Source organism: Sturnus vulgaris, chromosome 10 (genome assembly GCF_052056855.1).
Source record: "Sturnus vulgaris isolate bStuVul1 chromosome 10, bStuVul1.hap1, whole genome shotgun sequence".
NCBI classification, from domain to species: Eukaryota; Metazoa; Chordata; class Aves; order Passeriformes; family Sturnidae; genus Sturnus; species Sturnus vulgaris.
The window spans coordinates 25,161,523-25,185,818 of record NC_142252.1 but is presented as its reverse complement, the minus strand read 5'-3'; the positions used below and the strand labels follow the sequence as shown (position 1 = coordinate 25,185,818).

Sequence of the window (24,296 nt, the reverse complement as noted above, 5' to 3'; positions counted from 1 at the left end):
GGCGCTGGGGGGCGGGGCTGCGCCAGGCCCCGCCCCCGCCGGGCCCCGCCCCCGCTGCCGCCTGACCTTGGCTGAGGCGGCGCGCGCGCGGTGCCTCAGCGTTGGCTGCGGCGGCGAGATGCGAGCGGCGGGGCTGCGGCGGCTGCTGCTGCTGCTGCTGGCGGGGCTGGCGGCGGCACCGGGCGGCGGCGGCGCCGCGGCGGCGGAGCAGGGCGGGCTGCCGGCGAAGAAGCTGCGCATGGCCTACGCCACCGGGCCGCTGCTCAAGTTCCAGATCTGGTGAGGGGCGCCCGCCAAGATGGCGGCGGCCAAAATGGCGGCGTCCGCTAGGCCGTCGTCTCTCCCTCCCTCGTTCGTTTTTCTTCCCCTCCTTTCCCTCAGCGCTGCGGCGGCCTCGCTCGCTCTTGTCATCCGTGGAGGGGCCACCCGCGGGCCCGGGGGCCGCCCCGCCCCGGGCCAGCTGTCGGGGCGCCGGGCCCTGTTGGAGCGTGGGCGGCGGCGCCGGGCCGCGGGCGGCGGCTCTTTCAGCAGGGCCCACTCTACGGCCACCCGCCATAAACCCACGCTTTTCGGGCCCTTTAGTGCCGTGTATGGCGTTGTGCTGGTGCAGGACTAATGTCTTGGAGGGATCGATGTCTTAGCAGTGGGTGTAATTTTGTGTTTGCCTTGGTGCAGTGCCTGTATTGCAGTGCTGCGCTCGGGCACCTTTGCACCATTCCGGGGGTGTTGCGATGCTGTCAGCAGCTCCGAGCAGGGTTGAGCAGCCCCGGCGCACGGAGCCTGTTTGCGGGCAGAACAAAACTCAAGAGGCCTGGGGCACTGGTCACCACGGTTGCCGGTCCTCGGGCTGGGCAGGGCCGGGTGGCGGCCGGAGCAGAGCCTGGGCCGAGCCCTGCGGCTCCGTGAGGCGCCGCACAAGTGCTCAGGGGAAGGTTCTGGGATTGGGGCCTCTGGCGCTTTACCGCAGTTTGATAGAGGCGGCTGCTGAAAGGCGAGGCAGGGGACAGCTCGGGAATATTTAACTCCTGCAGTTCCGTGTCGTGCTGATGCAGGGGTGGCTGGGAGCGACATTGCCTGTCTGGGATCCCAGACAGGGAGTCAGACGGCTCTGTGTGAAGAAAGATTTGTTTGTTTGGGGTTTTTTTGGGTTTTCTTTGGGGGTTTTTTTTGTTTTTGTTTTTGTTTTTTTTCTTTGATTTTTTGGGTTTTTTTTGGCACGGAGCAAAAGAGTGCTTACATCGACTTCCTAAATTAATCATAATTTAACACATTTTTCCAGTGAAAGCGAGTCATTTGATGCCCAGTGAGTGTTTCCAGAGCTCTGTGTGTGTGCTGTGATGTGGAGCAAACCATCCCAGCACACCTAGGGCTTACCTGTTGTGATTTGTGGTGTGTAATTCCGCTGCAGATCAGGTTTTCTCTGTGCCATAAAGCAGTGTAGTTCTGTTTGAACTGGAAGGGCTTGTGCGGAGGGTGCTGAGCAGTGGCGGTGCCGTGCAGCCCTGGCGCCGTGGTGACAGTGCTGTCTGTGTTCAGTGTCTCCTGAGGCTACAGGCGGGTGTTTGAGGAGTACATGCGGGTCATCAGCCAGCGGTACCCAGACATCCGAATCGAAGGGGAGAACTACCTTCCTCAACCTATCTATAGGTGAGCGTGTCACCTCGTGCTGTGTTCTGTCTGTCTGCTTTCCAGTGGTAAACACATGCATTTACACTGAAATAATACTGAAAAAGTAAATTGAAGGGGATTTTCTATTGTGATTACATACAAGCGTGGTGATTTTCCGCCTTAGTTTTCCATGCAAGTATCACTGTCTGGATATCTGTATGATGAGGCCTGTCGTATCCAACTTAAAATAAAGTATGTAACTTTTTTTTGAAACAGTTAATTTCCCCAGGTTTTCTTCATGCTTTATCTGGACATAAATTTAATTTGTTGCTCTGGATGATGCACTTAGTGACAAATCTCTGCAGTAGGTTAAGGACACAGAGGAAGGGAAAGTTCAGTTTTAACATCTGAATCAGAGAGAGCTCACCTCAGGGGGAAGCTGCCTAGAGTGGCTTTTGCTGCAGCTGTGGGGGGAAAGCCCAAAGAAATTCAGAAAAAGACGAAATGGTGTTATTGCTGTTCCTTAAAGCAGTGTGCCCACGCTGGAGAGCGCTGCCATAGTTACTGGGTGGCTCCTGGAGCAGTGGTTGGCCCAGTTCCTGGCAGGGTTGTGGTGGTGGGAGGCTGCGGGGCACGAGGCCTTGGTGTGGGCTGGCTGTGGGGAACTCTGCATCTGGGCTGCTGTGCAAAAGCAGGGCCTTACTGGGGGGTTTGTTTTGTTGGTTTGATTTGGAGTTTATTTGCTGTGAGAGAAACCTTCATGGAAAATTTTGTACCTCCCCTGAAACATTTGATTGTACACTGTCAAAATTCTCCTAGTGAGGTGAATTACAATTGTGTATGGTGAAGTAGGAGCTGAACCTTTCAGTCACTGGTGTGTGTTGTCTCCAACAGGCACATAGCATCCTTCCTGTCTGTCTTCAAACTAGTATTAATTGGCTTAATCATCGTGGGCAAGGACCCGTTTGCTTTCTTTGGCATGCAAGCTCCAAGCATCTGGCAGTGGGGCCAGGAAAACAAGGTAAAGGACATATTTCTTTTAGTCTGAAAAAGCAGCTTCAGAGTTACTTCATGAGGGCACTCTGTTCAGTGAGTCCCTCAGTGCTGACTGATTTACCTTTCACATGCTACAGCCTTACAGTAGAATAATTCTTACCAGTTGTGCTTTATGTTTTTGACAAACTCAGGCGTGCTTCTGTGATCTCCTTCCAAGCTGCTGCTGCTGCAGGAGGGCAGCTGAGGTTAACTTGCTGATAAAGATGATAAAAGAGTTGTTTATTTTGTAGGGCTCAAGAGCAGCATTTCAAGCCAGTATTGTTGATGTTAATATTACAGCTCTCCTTCTCTGTTGTCTCATAACTTTTTCAGTTGATGCTTCCATCAGACTCCTGATAGATTAGGCGGCAATTAGAAGGGCGTTAGAAAAATGAAGTTGAAATGCTGTGGGTGTTTTTGGAGAGCAGACTGGCGTGACATTGTGGGAGAATATCCCCATGAGTCAGTACTGGTGATGCCAGCAGATTTAGGGTGTTGTACTCTGATTTACAGTAACCTCATTCCAGATTTATTCCACTCAACTAAAGTAATTTACAGCCCTTCATGCCGAGCTGCCCAGTGCCCTGGATCTTTCACTGGCCAATTTGCATGCCCAGAAGCTGTAATATTTCCATTTGAATGAAATGGGCCAACTCTGTGCCTGGCCGGGCTGGCTGCTGTCCCTGTGCCAGGTCCTGCGGTGTTGCAGTGACCTGTGTGAGTGTGCCTGTGAACAGGAAAAGGAAATTAGAGAGGTGCAGGTGGTGAGGGAGGAGCTGCACTGCTGAGGATGCAGTCTTAGTCACCCACGCGCAGAGAAAATTCCCCATGGAGAGCTTGGAGGCGTGCAGGAGGCTCGGTGGCTCCTGTGCATGTGTGACTTGCCTTGCTCTGCAGTTTGTGGCTGGGCCCTTGGCTCTGTGATCTGGAGATGGCTGTGACGGTGACAGGCCGTGTTCCTGTGTCACACTGCCAGCCCCCTGCGAGGGGGGCTGCAGCTGGCTGGGTTTGGAGCTGGTCTGGGGAAGGCAAGGTGCACAGGCCGCGTGAAAGGAGGAAAGGGAGGTGTCTGTAGATGGCAACATTCCTTGAGCAATCACAGAGTTCAGAATCACCCGTGAACAACAGCAGGTGTGGCTGGCATGGCTGAGGTCTGTGTGGATCTTTGTTCTTTTCCAGGTGTACGCCTGCATGATGGTCTTCTTCCTGAGCAACATGATTGAGAACCAGTGCATGTCCACTGGGGCTTTTGAAATCACTTTGAATGGTGAGCTGAGACTTTGTTTGGGGGGTGTCACACACACATGTGAGAGTGCTAGGATGGGGAGAGTGAGCGATGGTGTCAGGAAATTTATGTCCCAAGTGTGATATGTGGAAATTGCCATCCATTTGGATCTTCAGATGTTGTCTATCACAATAAATTATGGAAATCATTGAAGTCCTATAAAGCAGTTTATACAGAAGTCAGATATTCTAGAATAGCTCTGTAAAAAATACCTATGGGATATTTGGTCCCTTGGAATAACTCTGTTATATTCTTTCTTTGTGTATTATGTGCATTAAATAAGAAACCATCAGCTAGGGGCATGTACTCTCCAATTAGATGCTTTCCCTGTCTTCTGCAGCATGCTTTAGCCTTGGAATCCTAAGAATCTGTTACCAGATGATCACTACTGGTGGACAGCAGTACTGATTTTTCAGGTTGAGAGGAATGTCAGTGGATATTTTGCACCTCTCCATCAATATGATGTACTTCTAAATGGAAGCACTAGACACTCTGCTCTCCTAGTTGGGCTGGGGTTCAGCATAGCCAGAGTTTGGAAGCATTGTTGATTCAGATGTTTTCCTCAACACAGATCAGTACCAACTCACACACCTTCCTAGAGCTTCTCAACTCCATGTTTGCACCAGCTCTGCGTGTTCTCTGATGCTCCCAGTGTAACAGTGCTTTTCTCCCGTGTGTGTTCTGTGCTAGATGTCCCAGTGTGGTCTAAACTGGAGTCTGGCCACCTCCCTTCCATGCAGCAGCTTGTACAGATCCTTGATAACGAGATGAAGCTCAATGTGCACATGGAGTCAATGCCCCATCATCGATCATAGCCCCATCGAGCAGCACTGAAACTTCTCGTAAGTCTCCTCCAGGCACCAGTGCATTGCCCAGGTGAGACGGGCACACTGGAGACTGGATTTTAGGATTGTGTGTTTGTTCAGTTAAATGTTTTTCTGGAGAACCATCTCCCATGATGTTAAACTGCCACGTGTGGTGTCACAGAGGCTGTTTGGGTGGGATGTGCCTGTCTCAGAGCAGGAAGCTGGCACTCCATGAGGCAGGAGAAGGTGTGTTCCTGCAGGCAGAAGGCCTGATGTCAGTGAAGCGAGTGGTGCAGAGATCAGAACACACTGCGTTATGTGCCTCAGAGCAGCCTCTGTGCAGGGGGTTAGGGTCTCCTGGCTTTTAACCCTGTTGAATTCCAGGGTGCTGTCCTGCTCCTTGCTTAGCCCGGGAGAGCAGAATGCTGTCATGCTCCACTTGCTGTACTGCCCTGCCCCTCTGCAAAAGTTCCACCCACGGCTTTTGGTAGCACGGGGTTCACATCCTGTGGGTGTTTTATGGCAAACCATTTCCATGTCCCCGTGTGCCTTTCAAAACACATTGCTTACCATTCCCCATCTTGGGGCTGGCTCAGTGCAGGTGTGCAGCAGCCTCAGTGCAGGTGTGTCCCAGCCCTCTGCACGTGTGCTGCTGTGGCACAGGCTGTGCCCCAGGTGTGTCCTAGCCCCCTGCAGGTGTGCTGCTGTGGCACAGGCTGTGCCCCAGGTGTGTCCTAGCCCCCTGCAGGTGTGCTGCTGTGGCACAGGCTGTTGCTGGCTGTAACCCAGGTGTCTCTCCACAGGCGTTGGGTGGTGGTTCCTGGGCCGCGTGGTGCAGACCCATGAAGGCCTGCACTGAAGACAGCCGCTGTTGGTGCAGGCTGGATGCCTCTCCTGCAGCCACGTTGTGCCTCCTGGACAAACACTCAATGAGCCCTGTTTCGGTGCTGGCTGGTCCACACTGCACAGCCACGAGTGCAATAATACTGTATAGTTTTTTTAAGACTTCATTCGACCAGTTCATAGATCAGCAATGCAGGCATTACTAATGGTAACTTATTTTATATTCATGTTTCACACAATGGCAGATTGAGTTGATACCTAATTTTTCCTTGGAAAAAGAGAAGTTTGTTTAATCTGTTGTATTTTATATGAATTTATGTTCTTTTTGTAGTTTAAAATGAAGTTATAGGAGTGTCTGATATTGTCCTAAACTGTTGAGTAATTGATAGTTGTCTATCAAATCTCTTTAATGTGGTTAAAACAGGTTTGTATATTTTTCAAAATCTATGGCAGAGTCGAACAGTGCATTATATACTGAATTATATAAGCAAAATTATATGCGGAATAGTTACATCATTTGGTGACTTCAGTGAAAATTAAGATCAGCTACTCTTTAATCATGTGGGCCAGCTCCAGCAGTTCTTCCTTGGCCATTTGAGAGATGAGCTGGGCCCTCCTGCTGTCCTGAATAGAACCCAAGAACATTAATTGAAATAAAGAGTTCCCATTTCCTGTGTGAAGTACCTTGTTTGTCACTGATGGACATTCTTGGACTGCAATTGAAAAACTACATAAAAAGCCAACTTTCCAGTTCCTGGCCTTGTATTTGTGGTGTGTAAGCCCCTGAGAACTGCCAGTGCAGGAAGAGGCACATGGGGCTTGGCCTTATCCTTCAGGCACCTGCCACAGTTCAGGTGTGCCCTCCCTGGGGGAAGCTGGGCAGCTGAACCCCGAGTTTCAAAGGCAGCTCTGAACGGCTGGGCGGTTCCTCACTGCAGCACCACAGGCCTTTAAACACCCACTGACAGGTCTGTGTTTGCAGTGCTTGAACCAGAGCCCATCCCAGGCTGCAGCTGGTGCTCCCTGGAGCCAAGCACAGGTGATTGCTTTGGGCACTCTGAGGGCATTTGTTACTCTCTGCACCTTGTCTTGTACCTGCAGCCGGCTGAGCTGCTGTGGGCACGGACACCGGGATCTCTTGGGGCATTCCTTCTTGTCAGGAGTGGCAGAGCAAACACCTGCCTGTGTACGTGTCCCAAGCTCTGGCTTGGCTGTGCTCTTTGTTTTTACCTTGTGCCTTACCCAAGGGCTGAAGTGAGTGCTGAGCAGGGCTGGAGACAGAAGGGAGGCTGCTGAGGAGCAGTGCACTGCTGTGGAGCACAGGACTGCTCTACCCGAGTAAAGCCCTCTCCTGCCTCCCTGACCACGGTGTCAGTGTGGACTGGCACTGCCTGCCCTGAGCAAGGCCCATTGGGGGCTGTGCCCAATCTCTGCACCAGGGCAGGGCAGGCCCAGAGGAGAAACCTTGGTGAGCACGTGCAGGTGCCACAGCATCAGGGATATCTCTGGCTCATTTTGCCTTACACCACACACACACACTGGTCAGGGCTACTGTGCGTTTACTATTGCCTTGATGGAGCTGCGCAGCTCATCACTGATGTCAGCAGCCATGCAGAGCTCCAGAATCTTCACAGCCTGGGTCATGAGGTACATAGGAGGCTGCATTTTGTTCCACTGCTCGCTGGAGGGGAAGTTGAGGCATCCCCGCATCCTGTCGAAGAGCTGCAGGATCCTCACGCGGAAGGCGAGCAGCAGGAGCTCATCCTCTCCCAGCCGGGCAGGAGGAGGCAGCTGGCTGCCAGCGCCGACCTGGGCAACAGAGCACGTGTGGGCACCTGAGCTGGGGACAGAGCTTCCGTCTCCAGCAGACACACCTGCCCGTGTGCCAGGAGCCTGTGCCCTGCACCCTGCCCACATGGATCATAGCTCTTCCTGTGGCAGAGCCAGGGTGGTCCTTGGGCATGCAGCCAGGGACCTGCCTGGGAGTGCAGTCGCACACTGTGGCCCTTGCAGAGAGCTGGGGCTGGCAATGCCCCATCTTCCTAGGAGTGGCAGGAATACACACACAGCCACAGCTTGCTTTTTGGGGAAGGAGCATGGGACAACATAGGAGCACCCACCACAGGATAAATGCAGATGGAGCTTCCCCGGCTGCCCCACTCCCGCTGTGGGGAGTGGCTCGGCATAGGAACAATACCTGCACTTTGGTTCCCATGTTGAATTTTGCTTGTCGCCCCTTGGCGAGGAAGGAGACGAAGATCTTGTCCTGGGCCAGGATCCTGACCCCCACGTGGCGGTTCAGGGAGATGAAAATGGGGCTCAGAGGCGCCTGGGGTCCTGGTGACAGTTCTGGCCACATCCACCTTCTGACCCTGTTGCCTGCTTGGTCCAAATACTGCCCACCCTGGATACTCATATTTATCCTAAAGAAAGGGAAATGGAAGCTCTGAACCCTGTAAGCTCCTGTGGCAGGAGGTATCTCATTCCCCTGAGGGATGGCACAGAGGCACAGCAGGGGCAGGGTCTGTCCCCCACCTCTCCAGACACAGCTGGGTTGCCTTGCTGCTCTGGGGACACTTGAAGCAGGGCCCATGAGCTGCTGAATTTGTCTATTTTTGGATGCTATTAAAAATACCCTTTATGGCCTTTGAAATGTCAATGCACAGAGGAGTCAGCAAAGCTGCTGAACGCACCACTCATCTCCGTTTGGGTAATAGCACGTGCTGCTGCCGTCCGACTGAAACAGTGCTCGGATTTTGGTTGTCCTCAGCTCATCTTCCTGTACTATGCAAGTCAGCTGGTCCCTCCCTTTTATAATGTTGATGGCCAGGTTTCCAGATGGATAGCTGCTGCCAGGTAAGGTGTTTGTAACTCCCTGCTTTAGTTGGTTGATCTGTTACTACATGCTAAATGCTTTTGGGTACTACTTTAGGGTGTAAAAACAGATGTATTACCCAGAGCACTGTGTTAAAGTGGTTTATTAATAAGCACTTTAAGGTGCTTATTGAAGTGTGTTAAAGTATTAAAGGTGTGCTGTTCCCTTGGGCTGGGTCTTGGAAGCTAGTGCTCATTAGAGCTGCTAGCTGCTCTTTGAAACCTCAGCCCAGGAGCTGTGTCAGCTTGTACTGCTGCTGCTCCTCACACAGAGCAACCGGGAGTGATGAGCCGGGTTGTAATAAAGTGGACTGGGACAAACTTAAAATTAGTAACAGCCCTGGACTAATGCAGGCAAGTGAACCCTGTAAAGGATACAATAACTGCGAGGTTCCGTCTGGGAGCATGGTAAGGAATTTCTTTCCGTTTTTGTAGTACTTCTGCACCAATTTAGCCTTCCCCACCTAAGATTGGAAGGATAAAAGGGATGAGAGCAGTCAGGCACAGCTGCCCAGTGACAATGGGCACTGCTGGGCACTGACTGCCCGGAGCGCTGACACATCCAAGGCGCTCCCGGCGCTGTCAGCCGCACGTACCTTCTTCCCCAGGAGACTGAAATCATAGTGGAGGACACCGCGGGATACGGGCTCCTTGTGCTTGGGCTCTTTCTTGGGCTTGGGCTTCTCTTCAGGCTGGGCCTTGGGCTCGGGCGCAGGCTCCTTCTCGGACTGGGGCTCTGGCTCAGGCTCCTCTTCATGCTGGGGCTCCTTGTCAGGACTGGGTGCCTCCTTGGGCCAGGGTTCCTTCTCGAGACTGGGCTCCTCCTTGGGCCAGGGCTCCTTCTCAAGTCTGGGCTCCTCCTTGGGCCTCCTGGGCTCCAGCTTGGGTTTCTCCTCGGACTGGGGCTCTGGCTCAGGCTCCTCCTTGGGCCAGGGCTCCAGCTTGGGTTTCTCCTCGGACTGGGGCTCTGGCTCAGGCTCCTCCTTGGGCCAGGGCTCCAGCTTGGGTTTCTCCTCAGACTGGGGCTCTGGCTCAGGCTCCTCCTTGGGCCAGGGCTCCAGCTTGGGTTTCTCCTCAGACTGGGGCTCTGGCTCAGGCTCCTCCTTGTGCTGGGGCTCACGCTCGGGCTCAGGCTCCAGCTCCAGCTCCGGCTCGGGCTCAGCTGCAATCACAACAGTCTCTGGGATCCCGCTTTTGGGAGATGTGAGTTCCAGGGAAAGCTCGTAGGAAATGGATCCAGCTTGCTGTGAACCTGCAGAGCACAGGGAGGGCTTCTGTGCAGCGGAGAGGGTTGGCAGTGCCCACCACGGGGCTGCCTGATACCTCTGCTGTTACTGGGGAGTGGGAGTTCCTGGCTGAAACACTCCATCCTGACGGGTTGTCTTGGGGTATTTTCTAGCAAGGGCAGTCCAAAGTGCTCAGCTATTTCAGAGTGTAGGATTATGATAAAACAGCATTTTTTCAGTATATACACACATTGGTGTAAAGAGCAACTTTTTGGGATAACATTTGGCTCCACACACTGGAACTGACCATTTGAGATCCCAGTGCCACAGAAGCCTCAGTGCCCTGCCATCCTCTGAAAACATGGCCATATTGTAAATCTGGTTCACCTGTCAAAACTCCTCCTCTACAGCTAGACCCAAAGGCTGCTCAGTCATCCATAGCCTGGGCTAGGAATTGGGGGAGTATCCATCTGAGGCAAGGTATGGGTGAGCCTCATTCTGGCAGTTCCTACTTGCCAAGGGCTTGGCTTTGCCACCTTGTCCTCTCAGGTCAAGTTCTGTGCGTCTCAGCTGGAAACTTAACAGATACATACTGAAAATCATGAAAAACAGCCTCTCTGTGCAAAGGGGATGTGGCCACCCTTGTGCCATGTGTGAGAGATGATTTAATATGGCTGTATCTGGATCTAATTTAATGAGATTGCATATCAGACAATGAATGAACATGCTGCTGCATAAAATCCTCCAGTTAGAAACCAGCAATTTCACTGAATGCATTGTTGAGATAAATGGACAAATCTGTAAGAAAATACCAACTCACCTTCAGTGGCACTCGGCTTTAAAGACTGGTCAGCCAACTCTCTGGCCAGCTGTCTTTTCTGCTGCCTGGAAAAAAGAAATGTTGTTGACACCTCATGTATCGTGTTTGGAAAGCTGCAAGTGGTGGATATCCCTGCTTTAGGAACACAGTTTCTCAATCTGTTTTTTCTCTCTGCTCACAATTCCAAGTAACAAGCAGCTGAGTGTCACCAAAATACTCACACCTCAGCAGAAAGGAATTGCACCCACACAGATTCCAGTGAACAGACTGCCACTGCAGTGGCATCAGCTCTGCTGGCTGAATATTGTAATGGGCTTTGGATCAGATTCTATGTGAGAGAGAAGGACAGAGGCCCAGAAGATCAAGAAAACAGCTCATCTCCAAGAATATTTTCACTATTCTTGTGTAGCTTCTTATGAATCTGTCAGTGGGACAGTGGTTTGGTGTGTGCTCTGTACATACGAAGTACTTGCACCCTCAGGCTGTGAAGGATTTTCAAGGAGACCAACAGTTTACTTCCAGGTGTACTGGTTTAATTTTCCTTTTTCCTGTGGCTTAGACTTTCCCTGAAGGCTTAAACTCTTGCACAAGCTTTGGGCCTCCTGCTAAATAGCCTGAGACTTTGCAGAGCTCTTGTGTGTGACTCTGGAAACTGTAATCCAAACACGGTTTATGGAGCAAAACAGAAATACAAACTCCAGGTTTGTTTCAGTGCCAGAGGTAGAAGCTACACCTAAATACTATCCCTTCCCACAGCTGTGGGGTTTTTTGCTCTACCTGTCTCTAGAGAGTTTGTCTGTCAGCACTGGGATTAAAGTTTCACTCAATACATGCTTCACCTCCTCCTTGTGCAGCCTGGCAATAGAGGAGCCAGGAGGGACCAGAGAGAATCTGAACTTCTGATGCCCAAAGCAAAGGCTTTTCTTCTTTCATCCCCCTCCCTGTGGTTTCTTAGCGCTCCTTTTCCCGTCAGAGCTCCCTGTTGTTCATGACACAGCCCTGACCCCCAGTCCTCCCAGTACCTGCGGTTCTCTTGCTCCTGTGACAGCAGCAGGCTGGTTTCAGAGCCGAGTGGTTCCTGGATGCTGACAGCTCCGGGAAGGCTGCTGGCATCCTCGAGCCTCTTCCTCTCCTTGGTGATGAACTCATAGAGCTCTCGGCTGCGCTCGCAGCAGAATCTCTGGAAGGCAGAGAGCGGAGCCGTGAGCACGGCCCTTCCACAGCAAACCCTGCTCGTCCTGCCCGCCTGCTTACGTCTGCCTGCTCCTCGGAGACAGTGATGTCCTCAGAGAAGGGGAACGGCCTCAGCAGGTTGCCACAGTACTCGCAGGTTGGCTCAGCATCCTCCTCTGCCTGCAGCTATAGCGGGGAGGAAGGATGTGGGGTACCAGCCCCCAGATCCTCGGGTTAGCACGGTGAAAGAGGGCCCTGCTCAAAATGCAGCAAATATTACAAAGCACCTATGGGCACCCATAACAGATCCGTGTCTGGGATATCTTGGAATGATTAAATTCAAAACATTAGGTTCAGGAAACCGCCAAAAAGAAAAGCAGATGTGTTGTAAATAAATCAATAAATGGCCCCTAAGAAAGTGAATGACTGTGGTATTTATGAGCTCTGCTCCTTCCCAGGGAAGCTGAGAGCACAGAACACTGTAGCTGAGAATTTGAATGTGTTACAGAGAGAAGAACTGATGTCTGCAATTGTGAGAGTTTCTGAAGAAGCACCATCAGAATTAGTGATACAGAGCTGGTCACATCTGACCAGACAGCAAACCAGTTTGGCAGCAGGGTGTGTTTTAAGGATGGGTACTGGATATCCTGAAACAAAATTCTCTTGTTCCCCACCTCATGCCTTGGATTAACTCTTTGGTGACTTTGCGCTGCTAAGGATTACAGAGAAGTCTGTGCCCTGCTTGTATTCTGTGACTATACCTATTTATATATATTTTTATATATAATATAAAATATATTCTGCTGGGAAATTCTCAACAGAGGATGCAGCAGTGGGGAGAGGCTGCACAGCCTCTTGCTGCCCATTTGTGCACAGTGCTGTTTCAAGAGCGTTGCAGAAGAAAAAGGGGCTGAACCCCTGTCATGTAGGGGCTCCTTTGCGGGCTTGGCAAAGGGCGTTGGTTCCACGTTTGTACAAGGAACCGTGTGAATAAGGCAGCGGGCAGCGCCCACCCCAACTGACCTCGTGCTGTACGGTTAGCTGGGAGGACTCGGGCCGGTAGGCCAGGAGGGTGGGCAGGCCCGCGGGGGTCGGCTGCGGGCTGGCCGGGGGTGTTCCAAAGCGCGGCTCTGCCAGGTGGACTGTACCCTTCTCGAGGGACCAGGGCCAGCGGGGCTCGCCTGCCCCATCGTCCGCCCCATCGTCCGGCCCTCCGCCGGGCTCCGCGGCCCAGCCCAGCCCGTCCATGCCCGGCGGCTGCGTCGCCGTCTCCAGGGCAACGCTGGGCGGAGGGCGCGGGGCACGCCGGGACCGCGCGGGGCACGCCGGGACCGCGGGGGGAGTAACCGCCTCAGCCCCGCCCCGGCTCGCGCCGGTCCACGGTACAGGGTACACGGTACAGGGTGCACGGTACAGGGTGCACGGTACAGCGTACACGGGACCCGGCACGGGCCGGCCGATACCCGGTACACGGTACACGGCACGAGCCGGCCCGGCTGGTACTCGGTAAACGATACCCGGCACGGGCCGCTCCGCCCGGTACCCTGTACCCAGTGCCCGGCCCGGGCCGTGCCTGCCCCGCGGCGCTGCTTTTCCGACTGCAGCGGCGGCTGCCCCGTTCCCCGTGCCCGCCTCGGCGGGGCTGCGGCCGCACCGCCCGGGACCCGCGGCCGGGAGAGGAGCCAGGGCGGCTCTCGCGGGGCAGCCGGAGGCGCCCGGGCTGCCGGATGTGATGTCCCGGGCTGCTGTCGTTGTCCCGGGCTGCTGTCGGTGTCCCGGGCTGCTGTCGGTGTCCCGGGCTGCTGTCGGTGTCCCGGGCTGCTGTCGTTGTCCCGGGCTGCTGTCGGTGTCCCGGGCTGCTGTCGGTGTCCCGGGCTGCCGGCTGTGATGTCCCGGGCTGCTGTCGGTGTCCCGGGCTGCTGTCGGTGTCCCGGGCTGCTGTCGGTGTCCCGGGCTGCCGGCTGTGATGTCCCGGGCTGCTGTCGGTGTCCCGGGCTGCTGTCGGTGTCCCGGGCTGCTGTCGGTGTCCCGGGCTGCTGTCGGTGTCCCGAGCCGCCACGCTCGCTCCTGTCCCGCCATCCCGGCCCTCCGTGCCTGCCGAGTCTCGGAGCTGCTGCTTCTGTCAGGAGCGGGGAGCTGGGCTGGGGGTGACACGCGTTACCAAACCCGACGTGACACGACCTGTCTGCACCTGAACACCTGCCCGAGTGGATTCCTTACACCCGTGTCACACGCTTGTCACACATTTTCCTGATCTCTCCCGTAGGACTTGGTGCTGTCGAACCTCTCCAAGGAATCTGCACATTAGCTCGGAGAATAGAAGAGAGAAAATCATCTTGCACAAACCCAGCCAGGTTTGGACTGCCCTCGGGAGAGCGGGTGTGTGCTGCTTTACCCGTGCTGTCGGTAAGAGTTTGCAGTGCCCTACTAACATGTAGGGAGACTAACAGAGAAAGTGAGCTTCGCTTATTTTTCAGAAGGAAAGAGCATGCTGAGGTGCAGCCAGTGGTATCAGTGGCTCACCTGGTGTCCGTGAACTCCCCATAGCACTGCGAGGTCCCTTTCCTGGCTTCCTGGGACTGCCACAGCCCTTGGGCCTGGCTGTGGCACGACAGAGCCGAGGCCTTGGGCAGGGTCCCCTTGAGCTGTGCTGTATCCACTCTAAACTCATTCAATTTGTGTTTAAAGTGGAAATAGTTTTTAGGGAAAACTCTAAAAACAGAAAGGTTGCTTCCCAGGCACAGCTTTTGCTCCCTGGGTATCACCTTCCACAGCACATGCTCCTGGTGGGCTGAAGAGCGGCCAAGGGGCTGCAGGGCACCTGCCAAGGTGCTGCTTGGGGGTCTGCCTAGCATGCAGGTCTGCCTGTCTGGACATGCTTCACTAGCCCTTTGAAGGCTGGGGGCTTGAGAGGGGTCAGTTCTGTTCACAGAACCGGGTAGGCCTCAATCACCTCTTCTGAATGTCTTGAGGAACTGTCACACTTTTACTTGGGAAGTTGTATCAGCTGCCTTGGGAAGAAAACCTCAGACCTGAGGGAATCCTGAAATGAATGTCACCTGTCTACTCGCTGACCTGAATTGGAAACATTTCCCTTCTTGGCAGTGCCAGCTGAGGAATTCCTTATCCTAAACTCTGTTTCAGTCAGAAAAGACACAAGGTGATGGTTTTGTTTGGGTTTTTTTTTGAGGTGAAATCTAACAAGAGTTTGCCACTCCTTCAGAACTGAGTGGTGTGGACAGACCTAATGATAACGTGTGTTAACTTATCTAATGTGGGGGTATATACACTGGAGCAATTAATTAATTAATCCTGCTATATTCAAAGACACACTTTGGAGTTTTGCTTTATGCAAAAATCCTCTTATGTCCCAACTGTCAGTAAGAAAATTACCTTCCATTATAAGTTTTGCTGAATTACAGAAAAATTAATCAGATCCTTATGAATTCTTGCTTAAATTCTGATGAAAGCACAGGTGGTAACAGCTGCTGGAACCACGGCTTGACTTCAATCCTGCTTATGCCGGAGGCAATTAATTCACCAGGCTGATGCTGCCGAGTTCTGCCAGCACAGTGTAAGTGAGACCAGATGTAGAATCTTTAATTGTTGGTATTCAGTGCCTAGAGAGTAATTCCTTGGGAAGTTTTTTCCATGGCCACTTCCAAGTTCTTGCAGCCAGACCGAGCTTCCCTTCACTGAGGCCAAACTTGCTCCTGTGCCCTTTTCTGAGGGCTGCTGCCAGGTGCTGCTGACATAACTCCAGAGCTCTACCAGGAGGAACACTGTCAGGACTGGTTTTCCTCCTTTTGTATTTTATTTATTCACACCAAGCCTCACCTGTCCCTTCACCTGCCATTTTCCACTATTGTGAGGCTTCCCTCTGACAGTGTCACCTCGTGGCACTGCCTCCTCCAAGTGGTGCACAGACCAGATTGGGCACAGCCGTATGTGGAGCTGGAATTTGCTGTCGGTGATTCCAGCAGACCGTTGCCACGGCAGAGGGGGGAGCTGCAGGCAGTCAGTTGTGGTGACAGCCCCGTGTTCAGTGGCACAGATCAGGCTGCCATCGCTGTCCCTGGAACTCACATCCCCAGCCGGTTCCTCTGCTCCGTGTCGGGCAGCAGGGCTGGGAGGTGGCAGGGGCAAGGACCCCTCGAGGGAGAGCCAGCCCACGCCAGGGGATCCCAGCTGATCCAGCATGGTGAGCACAGAGGAAGTGTGGAGCATGGAAGTGTGCCATGCACTCGTGTGTTAGCACAGCTCCTCAGTGTAGGTTTTGCAAAATATTTATTGCAAAATAGAAGAAATATGGCAACATAACTTAAATAGCAAATGACAAGACCCTGGCCATAAAGCTCTTGCTATATTCTGAATCTTTTACAATAATCAATAGTAGAGTGTGTCCCAGGGCAGCTGCACACAGACAACCCCGTGTCACTGGCTCCAGCCACCTGCAGCCTGTGAGACTTGTGCCTCCTGCTTGCACCTGTACCTGGCCTGATCCCCCTAAAGCAGACAGGGGCCAGCAATTCCATGCTCTGTGGAATGTGCCATCCCCCAGCCCCTTCTCTCCTTTCTCCTGTTAAAGCCACCACAGCTGGCCCAGTGCCCCTCCCTTCCATAAGGTAGCAGGTAATGGAGAAATATTGCTGAAGTATCTACTGCTCCCCTCACAGCTTCTCCTGTGAGAGGTTGCTTGGGTTTCTTTCCTTTCTCACCAACTAGGAAAGGACAGGCAGCCAGGGAGGAGTACAGAGAGTCTGGGAGCAGCCAGGGATCAGGTTAGGAATGCTAAAGCCTGAAAGAATGAAATCTGGCCAAGGGCATCAAGGGCAACAAGCAAAGCACCTCTGTAGGTATGCCAGTGATAAAAGGAAGACTTGAGAGAATGTGGACCCTCTATGGAAGGAAATGGAAAACTCAGTTCCCTGGGATGTGGAGAAAGCTGAGGTGCTCAGCCAGGTCTGACTCAGCCTTCATGGCAAGCTGCTCCAGCCACACTGCCCAAGTGGCAGGAGGAAAGGCAGAGTGGGAGCACAAAGAACCACCTGCAGCAGGAAAGGATGGGGTGGAGATGATCTAAGGGACCTGAAGGTGTTCAGTCCATGGGACCTGACCAGATGCACCTATGGGTTCAGAGGGACTGGTGGAGGAAGTGGCTTGGCCACTATCATGTTTGAGAACTTGTGACAGTCCAGAGAAGTTCCCACTGACTCCAAAAGGGGAAACATAACCCCCCCCCGTTTTTAGAAAGAGGAATAAGGAAGATCCAGAGAACTACAGGTGGTCATGTCTCACCTCAGTGCCTGGAAAGAGCCCGGAGCAGATCCTGCTGGAAACTATGCTAAGGCACGTGGAAAATAAGGAGATGATTTGTGATAACCACCGTGGCTTCACTAAGGGCAAATATGGGAACTTAAGAGCCCCTTCCAGTGCCTAAAGGTGCTACAAAAGAGCTGGAGAGGAAATTTGGACAAGGGCCTGGAGAGACAGGACACAGGGAATGGCTTCCCACTGCTAGTGGACAGGATGAGATGGGATATTGGTAAGCAACTGATCCCTGGGAGAGTGGGCAGGCCCTGGCACAGAGCAGCTGTGGCTGCCCCTGGATCCCTGCAAGTGTCCAGGGCCAGGCTAGACAGGGCTTGGAGCAGCCTGGGACAGTGGCAGGAGGATTGGAACAGATGATAGTCTTTTCCAAACCAAACCCTTGTGTGATAGTAAAGTCTTTTATTAAAGCTCACCAGTGACAGAGGGAGTCTGTACTGCTGCTGAAAGGGCTTTTAGGTGTGCTCCAAACATGAGCCACTTAAGCCACATATCTAATGGAAGCACTCTTTACATAAAATATTATTAAATTATAAAAGGTAACTGTGTGTGTATAATCTTCCTAAGGCACCCAAGAATTTTAAAAGACCTTGTCCCGCTCCTGTTACTTACAGCACACTCTTGTTCCTCTTCTGCCCAAAGTTACAAGTCTAGTTAAAAGGCTAGTCAGAAACCTTAGCATACAAGATGACATAGTTGAACAGCGTATAAAACAGGAATCGAAACCAAAACCCTGGTGAAGCTGTCCACCCAGTCAGCTCGAGTGTTGCCAGCAATGCATCATGGGCAGCACATGGAAATGGTCACGTTGATGCCGAGGTTTCCGTTGTCAGCAAAGATGTGTGCCGTGGCTGTATCAAAAACGAGGCAGTTGCTGTTGTAGATGGCCATGGACACGCCGTCGTGGATGGAGCAGGGCGACGCCTCCCAGGTGAGCCGGTGGCAGCTGCTGTGCAGCTCCAGTCTGTACTGAAAGTTCTCCGCCTGCTTTCGGGTGCCGATGAGCAGCACGGTGGCAAAAAACTGCGGGTGACCTTCACACTTCTTCTTCAGCACCAGCATGAAGTGGTGACCAAAGCACGACTGCATCATCACCCAGTCCACTGGCCCTGGCAGGTTAATGTCTGTGGCAAGGAAAATGATGTCTTCTCCCTGAAGGGTGGTAATGCTTTTGTGGGCATGCATGAGGTGGGACATCACGGCTTCCAAGGATCCCTCCCAGCCACAGGAGGAACCAGGGCACGGGCAGGAGTAGGGACGGTACTCACAGATGGCTTCATGTTTTGGCTTTTCTGTGTGGTGGAGTGCCAGGGAGCAGCCTGTTGTGGCATACTGGAAAGAGACCAAACACAAGCCATCAGGAAAGGCAGCAGCAGAGTATTCGCTGCTCCCACCCGTCAGCTGGAAACACAGGTGATCAACCAGAGCTCTCGTGCTCACTGCAAATTTTACATTACTTGTATGTAGCCCTGGATTCAAGCTGAGTTTTACTGAGTTTTTGTTTCCACTTAAAATGGATTCTTCTTGGCTTTTGTGGTTGTTTTTTCCTAAAGGAAGCACTTAGATAAAATGGGCTGTATGGCTGAGTTGTAGTTAGATCTGCTGTTGCAGTTAGATCTGATCCGTCCAGATCAGCTGGAGAGGTCCTGGCTTGGATTTTCCTTTTCTTTAAAAAGAACAGAGGATTCTAGTTTCAACAACTGGGGTGGTGAGTGGGTGTCCTCTGCAGGGGGATCTGGGGAAATGGATATGGGGGTGATGGGTGGGGATCTTCGGCAGGGGAGCAGGGATGGGGGGTGCCCCTGCCCAGCCCCTCATCCTTACCTTGCACGGGAAGAGGATAGCCGAGGCCACCTTCTCCATGGCCAGGTTCCTGATGCTGGGGGTGAGGGAGCCCTGGCAGGTGGGACAGACGCTCCGCTGCTGCCGGCATTGCTTGCACACCAGGTGTCCGGCCGGGCACTGCAGGATGGGCGGCAGCAAATAGTCGAAGCAGATGGGGCACTCGAAGAGCGAGGTCAGCTCCTGCTGCTGCTGCTGCTGGGCGGGAGGAAGAGGAGGAGACGGCGGAGAAACTCCTCCGGTGCCCGGCAGAACGGCGGCGAGGGACGGGGCGTGCTGCTGCTGCTGCTGTTGCTGTTGCTGCTGCTGCTGCTGCTGCTGCTGCTGCTGCTGCTGCTGCTGCTGCTGCTGCTGCTGCTGCTGCTGCTGCTGCTGCTGCTGCTTGCCGCACGGCTTGCCAGGGCCGGGCCCGGCGGGGGACGGGCGGCTCATGGCCCCGGCACCGCCGGCAGCATCGGGCCGCGCCGGGCTCGGCAGGGACGGCACGGCACGGCACGGGAGGAGGAGGAGATGATGGTGGTGATGATGATGGTGATGATGGTGATGGACGGGGCGGGGCTGGGCCAGCGGAGACTGCGCGCGATCCCCGCCCCGCTCCCGGCGTGCCCCGCGCGGGACGGACCGGGACGGACGGACCGGGACAGACGGAGCGGGATAGGACGAGCGGGATAGACAGACCGGGAGAGACTGAGCGGGACGGACCGACCAGGATAGACAGACCGGTGTTATGAATGATGTTTTATTTTTCCCAATTTATCAAGCAACAAGATTAAATTTAATAGTAAGTTTTTAATAGTAACAAAATGAATACAATCAAAGTATTGGAGATGACAATTAAAGTATTGGAGATGAAACAATCAAAGTACATATATTTAAGAATATACAAAATTTGGCAGTAAGTAATTTAGTATAATTGAGGTTCGTATAAAGGACAAGCAAAACCGACCGGGGAGGGGCCCCCTCCGACCGGGGGTACGGGGAGTGGCTCCCATTCCTCACGTACCAAAGCATCCAGGCTGACAATCCCACTTATATACTGTAGGCTACAGAAGTTTCTAGAAAACTCCTCCTAGTTTCTATTCCTAAAATTTACGTAACTATACTGCACGGCGCATGCTCAACTAATGGGTTAGGGGGTCTCTTATCCTTTTGAGGGTCTTATTTCCGATGAAGGCTCATCATCATCATCAGTGACCGAGGTGTGACCTGCAGGTAGCGCAGGCGCCCTGTGTGACTGAGCAGATGTTTTCCATAACATGACTCTAATTAAGTCCCATGCTTGGAATCATTCCATTTTTGACAGCTTCAAGGTTGAAGCTGTATTTCTAGATGCTGCTTATCAGACCTCCGTCCTTCTACTATTCTTATCTGACTTTCTTCTAACCTCCTTCTTCGACTCCCAACATCTGGAAGATGTCTTTTATCCTGTCTCACCCATCTCCCCCCCTTTCACTCGGTAACAATAGTCTTCTATTGATCTAAATACATTTTTGCTAATATAGTTACAATTTAATTAGCACGAATCACATTTATCACACCGGGACGGACGGACCGGGACAGAGCGGGATAGAGCGGGAGAGACAGACGGAGACAGACCGGGGCAGAGCGGGGCAGACGGACCGGGACATATCGGGATGGACCAGGACAGAGGGAGACAGACAGACTGGGACAGAGCGGGACCGGGCCGTGCCGTCCCCCGCAGCCCCGGGGCCCCTCTCCCGGTGTCACCGGGGCTGCGGGCGCCCAGGGGCGGCTCCGCCGTGGGGACACCGCGTGCCCTGAACGGAGCAGGAACTGAAATGGGCAACGGCAGGGGCAGAGCCCACAGCTGTGACCGGCATCTCCTCATCCTGGCCCTGCATAACCTCTGCCTGGGTGTCACGGCTTTTTTTCATTGTTAGTAAATTCAGTAAATTTGAACCAAGTTTCTGGATCACTTGCAGAAGCTTTATTGTTCTCAGCTGTCCTTAGCAGCACACTACGGGTGTGACTTACAGGTCGTTTTGGAGTGATGATAACGAAAAAGGAAGTGGACGGTGGATTCTGTGAGCTGGAAGCAATGTACCCTGCCCGTGCTTGTCAGGCTAGTGCAGGGTGCCAGGATTTGGCAATGGCGGTAAAATCACTGAATCACAGAACCCCAGAGCAGTTTGGGTTGGAAAAGCTCTCTAAGACCTAACAAGTCCAACCATTACCCCAGCACTGCCTTGGCCACGTTCCCAAAGCCCTCCAGGGATGGAGACTCCAGCACTGCCGTGGGCAGCTGTGCCAGGGCTTGACTCGTTCCTTTTCCTGCCAGCTGTGGTGGGAAGCAGGAGAACCTGCGTCCTCCCACCAGGACAAGGTGTGCCGTGGGGCAGGGTCGCTGTTCCTCTGCATGCCCTTGCAGGGGTGTGATGCCTTATGGACAGGCTGTCCCCTCAGTGCACCAGAGGCTGTTTGACTGGGCAGAGATTTTTGTCCTCCTGCAGTGACCAGCTGGCTGTGTGTGACAGATGCCAGTCCCCTCCAGGAGCAGGGCTCCATCCTGCTCTCTCCTCAGAAGAAGGGCTCTGTCCCGTTCCAGCTGACCGTGGCCCCTGCCCACCTGGTCCTGATTGCCATCTCCAGGGCTGGGCGCCTCTGCCCCGGGCTGCAGGGGCCTTCTCTTGGAGCCTCTTCCCAGTGATGGGAATGAGTGTCTGAAGAGGAAATGAAAAATAAATGTCCAAAAAAAATCTTAAAACCCCATCCCCACTCAAAAAGGCTTCGGTGAAGGTTAAAAGCAGAAGCTTCTGCAGCTGTCTTGGTGTCAATGGGCTGCTGTTGTGCCCCAGGGAGCTGGGGGCAAGCAGGGCCTCCCAGGCTGGGGGCTGTCCCTGCACCGTGCCCCCCCGGGAAATTCCAGTGCCCTAAGTGCAGCTCTGGGCTCCCTGCACCGTGTGTTTGCATATTGCTTTTCTGAGCACATGCTCAGATACGATCTGTGGCCACACCACATATCGTGACAGTTGATCTCAAACCATTCTGCTTCCCTGCAGATTTACCCTTTAGTTTAAGGTTCTGACTTTGCTTTAAATGCTGCAGTGAAAGGAGAGCAAGGAAAGAGGCACCCAGTGAGGAAGGTAAGTGATGCACACAGAAAAGAACGAGGACCTTGCACCCCAAGTAGAAAATCTGGTTCACAACCCAAGCGTTGCTACAGGAGCAGTTTATCCCTCCTGGGGGGATATGAAACTTGGTGGGGAGCACGGGGGCCACGGTGGCACCTGGTGCTGAGCAGGAGCAGGAGGGCAGAATTCAGCCTCAGTGAGCCAGGCTGGCATCCCTGCTGTGAGCCAGCCTTGGTGTGCAGGTCTGGCCTGGGCTAGAATTCCTTGCCTTCCCAATGTCTGCTATGGAGCTGTGTTTTGGGTTTGTGCTGAGCACGGGATTGATTGGACAGAGGTGATTTTGTTTTTTCCGGGCAGTGCCAGCACAGCCAAGGCCTTTTCTGTTCCTCCTGCTGCTGTGCTGGGGAGGAAGCTGGGAGTGCATGGCAGGCTGGGAGAAGACACAGCCAGCACAGAGGACCCAAAATGATCCAAGGGATGTTCCAGAGTGTGACATCGTGCTCAGGATATAAATGGGCAGAAGGAAGAAAGGGAGGGGGGCTTTAGAGTGTGGTGTTTGTGTTCCCAGGTCAGTGCTGTGTGTGATGGGGCCCTGCTCTCCTGGAGATGGCTGAGCACCTGCCTGCCCATGGAGGAAGTGAATTAGTTCTTTGTTTTCCTTCGCTTGTGTCTGTGGCTTTTGCTTTTCTTACTAACCTGCCTTGATCTCAACTCACAAGTTCTTTAACTTCTGCCTTTCCAATCTCTCCCTGATCCTGCTGCTGGGGGAGTGAGTGAGCAGCTGTGTGGGGCTGGATGGGGTAAAACCACAACAGTTAGAGAGGTTATTATAAATTTTGAATTAGTCAGGAGTCAGTACTTACAGTCCTGCTTGCTGGTGTGTTTACATTTTTACTGAGTATTTAATACAGGAACGACAGCTGTCTGTGCCACCCATAGCTGAGTCCCGGGAAAGCTGGGTCCGTACCTACGGTCAGGTGGGCAGTTCGGGTCTGCTCCTGCTGCCCGCTGCAGAAGTACAGGTGGAAGATTCTCTCGGATTTCCAGTCGGAGAGCAGCCGGCGGTCGGTGCCGAAGAGCACGCCGAGCCTGCCCGAGAGGCTGCACAGCCACACGGGCACCCGGGGCGAGCGCAGCGCGGGGCTCACCTGCAGGGGGGACACTGGCCAGGGCCCGGGCTGCACCACGACCTGTCTGTCCGTGTGTCCTTCTGTGCCAGGACCTGTCTGTCCGTGTGTCCTTCTGTGCCAGGACCTGTCTGTGTGTCCGTGTGTCCCGCTGTCCCAGGACCTGTCTGTGTGTCCCGCTGGCCTGGGACTCACCTGCACTCACCTGCCGCTGCCCCGGTGCTCGTTCCCAGCGCAGGAATCCCACGGGTCCCCGCTGTCCCGGCACGTCCCCACGGCCAGCGCCGGGCTCCGGCTCCCGGTGGCCACCGAGCCCCCGCGGACTCGCCCGTCCTGTCAGCAGCAGGCTGAGCACGGCCTGGGGACACAGCCCGGTCACACCGGGGACACGGAGCAAACGCCCCGAGCAGGGGACGTCCCGCTCCCAGCTCTGTCACAAGCAGGGGAATGCCGGGCTGCCAGCGGCTTTTAAAAATTATTGTTACTATCATCATCATCATCATCATCATTGTCATCATCATCTGTTTTTTAAGTGCACAGTCATGATTAAAATAGCAAAATATTTTTTTAAAATGAGCTCACGCTTATTTTTTTCTTTGGATTAATTAACACGTGATAATTTTTTCAGATGTGGGAATAATAAAACCAGAACGCTTGAGACATGTGGCCGATCCTACCTCTGTGCAGGTGACATTTCCAGAACTGACGTTCAACAGGGGAGCTGTGTCACCCAAATCCTCCTGGACCCTGCCAGGCACAGATCATCAGTGCCAGGGGCAGCACTGCACCTCCCTGCCTGGCCAACACAAACGGGAGGAAAGGAAAAGCCTTTTCAGATGCAACCAAACTACTGAAAAATGTTTAAAAAGCAAAAAATACCTTTCAAACGTCCTAGAGAAAAGTAAACTGTATAAAAATAGGATCACTCCATGGCTTCCTTCGCCTTCGAACTGGAAAAAGAAATAAGGGATCACAGGGGAGGAATTATGGCCGGTAAATCATATTTAATTAAAACAGTTCCTGTGCTTCAATACAGCCTTAGGTGAGTGTGTTGAGTTAGATGACTGAGGTGTTATGCCAGGAAGACTTTGTAACTGATTTTGTTGAATAGGATCAGGTGAAAAAAAGAAAGAAATTTTCTGGTATTGGCTAAACGGGTTTTGTACATTTTTTCCCATATTTTTGCTGAGGCTGCAAGGAATCACATCTGTGAATGATATACAAAATGCTGCCCTGT

The 24,296-nt window shown here is 53.3% G+C and overlaps 3 protein-coding genes and 1 long non-coding RNA gene across 5 annotated transcripts; 2 read left to right on the top strand and 2 right to left on the bottom strand.

The window, feature by feature from the left end:
• Window positions 1-30: 30 nt before the first annotated feature.
• On the top strand, window positions 31-6,257 carry SELENOT (selenoprotein T). Of its 2 annotated transcripts, none has more exons than XM_014886174.2 (6): window positions 31-279; window positions 1,537-1,647; window positions 2,503-2,629; window positions 3,823-3,910; window positions 4,619-4,770; window positions 5,538-6,257. In XM_014886174.2, exons 1-5 carry the CDS (start codon window positions 119-121, stop codon window positions 4,741-4,743), a joined length of 612 nt encoding a protein of 203 aa, XP_014741660.1. In that variant the 5' UTR covers window positions 31-118; the 3' UTR covers window positions 4,744-4,770; window positions 5,538-6,257. The 2 variants fall into 2 exon arrangements, 1 of the variants encoding a protein (XP_014741660.1); XR_015805829.1 differs by having other exon boundaries at window positions 46-279; window positions 4,619-5,357; window positions 5,410-6,257.
• Window positions 6,258-7,119: 862 nt separating this feature from the next.
• On the bottom strand, window positions 7,120-13,749 carry ERICH6 (glutamate rich 6). Its single transcript, XM_088170396.1, has 9 exons — window positions 12,694-13,749; window positions 11,752-11,856; window positions 11,520-11,677; window positions 10,498-10,562; window positions 9,048-9,703; window positions 8,830-8,915; window positions 8,271-8,423; window positions 7,775-8,000; window positions 7,120-7,386 (listed from the first exon to the last, which is right to left on the bottom strand). Exons 1-9 carry the CDS (start codon window positions 13,747-13,749, stop codon window positions 7,126-7,128), a joined length of 2,766 nt encoding a protein of 921 aa, XP_088026522.1. The 3' UTR covers window positions 7,120-7,125.
• A 3,631-nt stretch (window positions 13,750-17,380) lies between these two features.
• On the bottom strand, window positions 17,381-19,517 carry SIAH2 (siah E3 ubiquitin protein ligase 2). The gene is made up of 2 exons (XM_014886118.2): window positions 18,823-19,517; window positions 17,381-18,330 (listed from the first exon to the last, which is right to left on the bottom strand). The coding sequence occupies exons 1-2, from the start codon at window positions 19,270-19,272 to the stop codon at window positions 17,779-17,781; spliced, it is 1,002 nt and encodes a 333-aa protein (XP_014741604.2). The 5' UTR covers window positions 19,273-19,517; the 3' UTR covers window positions 17,381-17,778.
• LOC148222728 (uncharacterized) lies at window positions 17,792-24,213 on the top strand. The gene is made up of 2 exons (XR_015805830.1): window positions 17,792-17,929; window positions 23,688-24,213. It is a non-coding gene; the product is annotated as an uncharacterized LOC148222728 (long non-coding RNA).
• The last annotated feature ends 83 nt before the right edge of the window (window positions 24,214-24,296 follow it).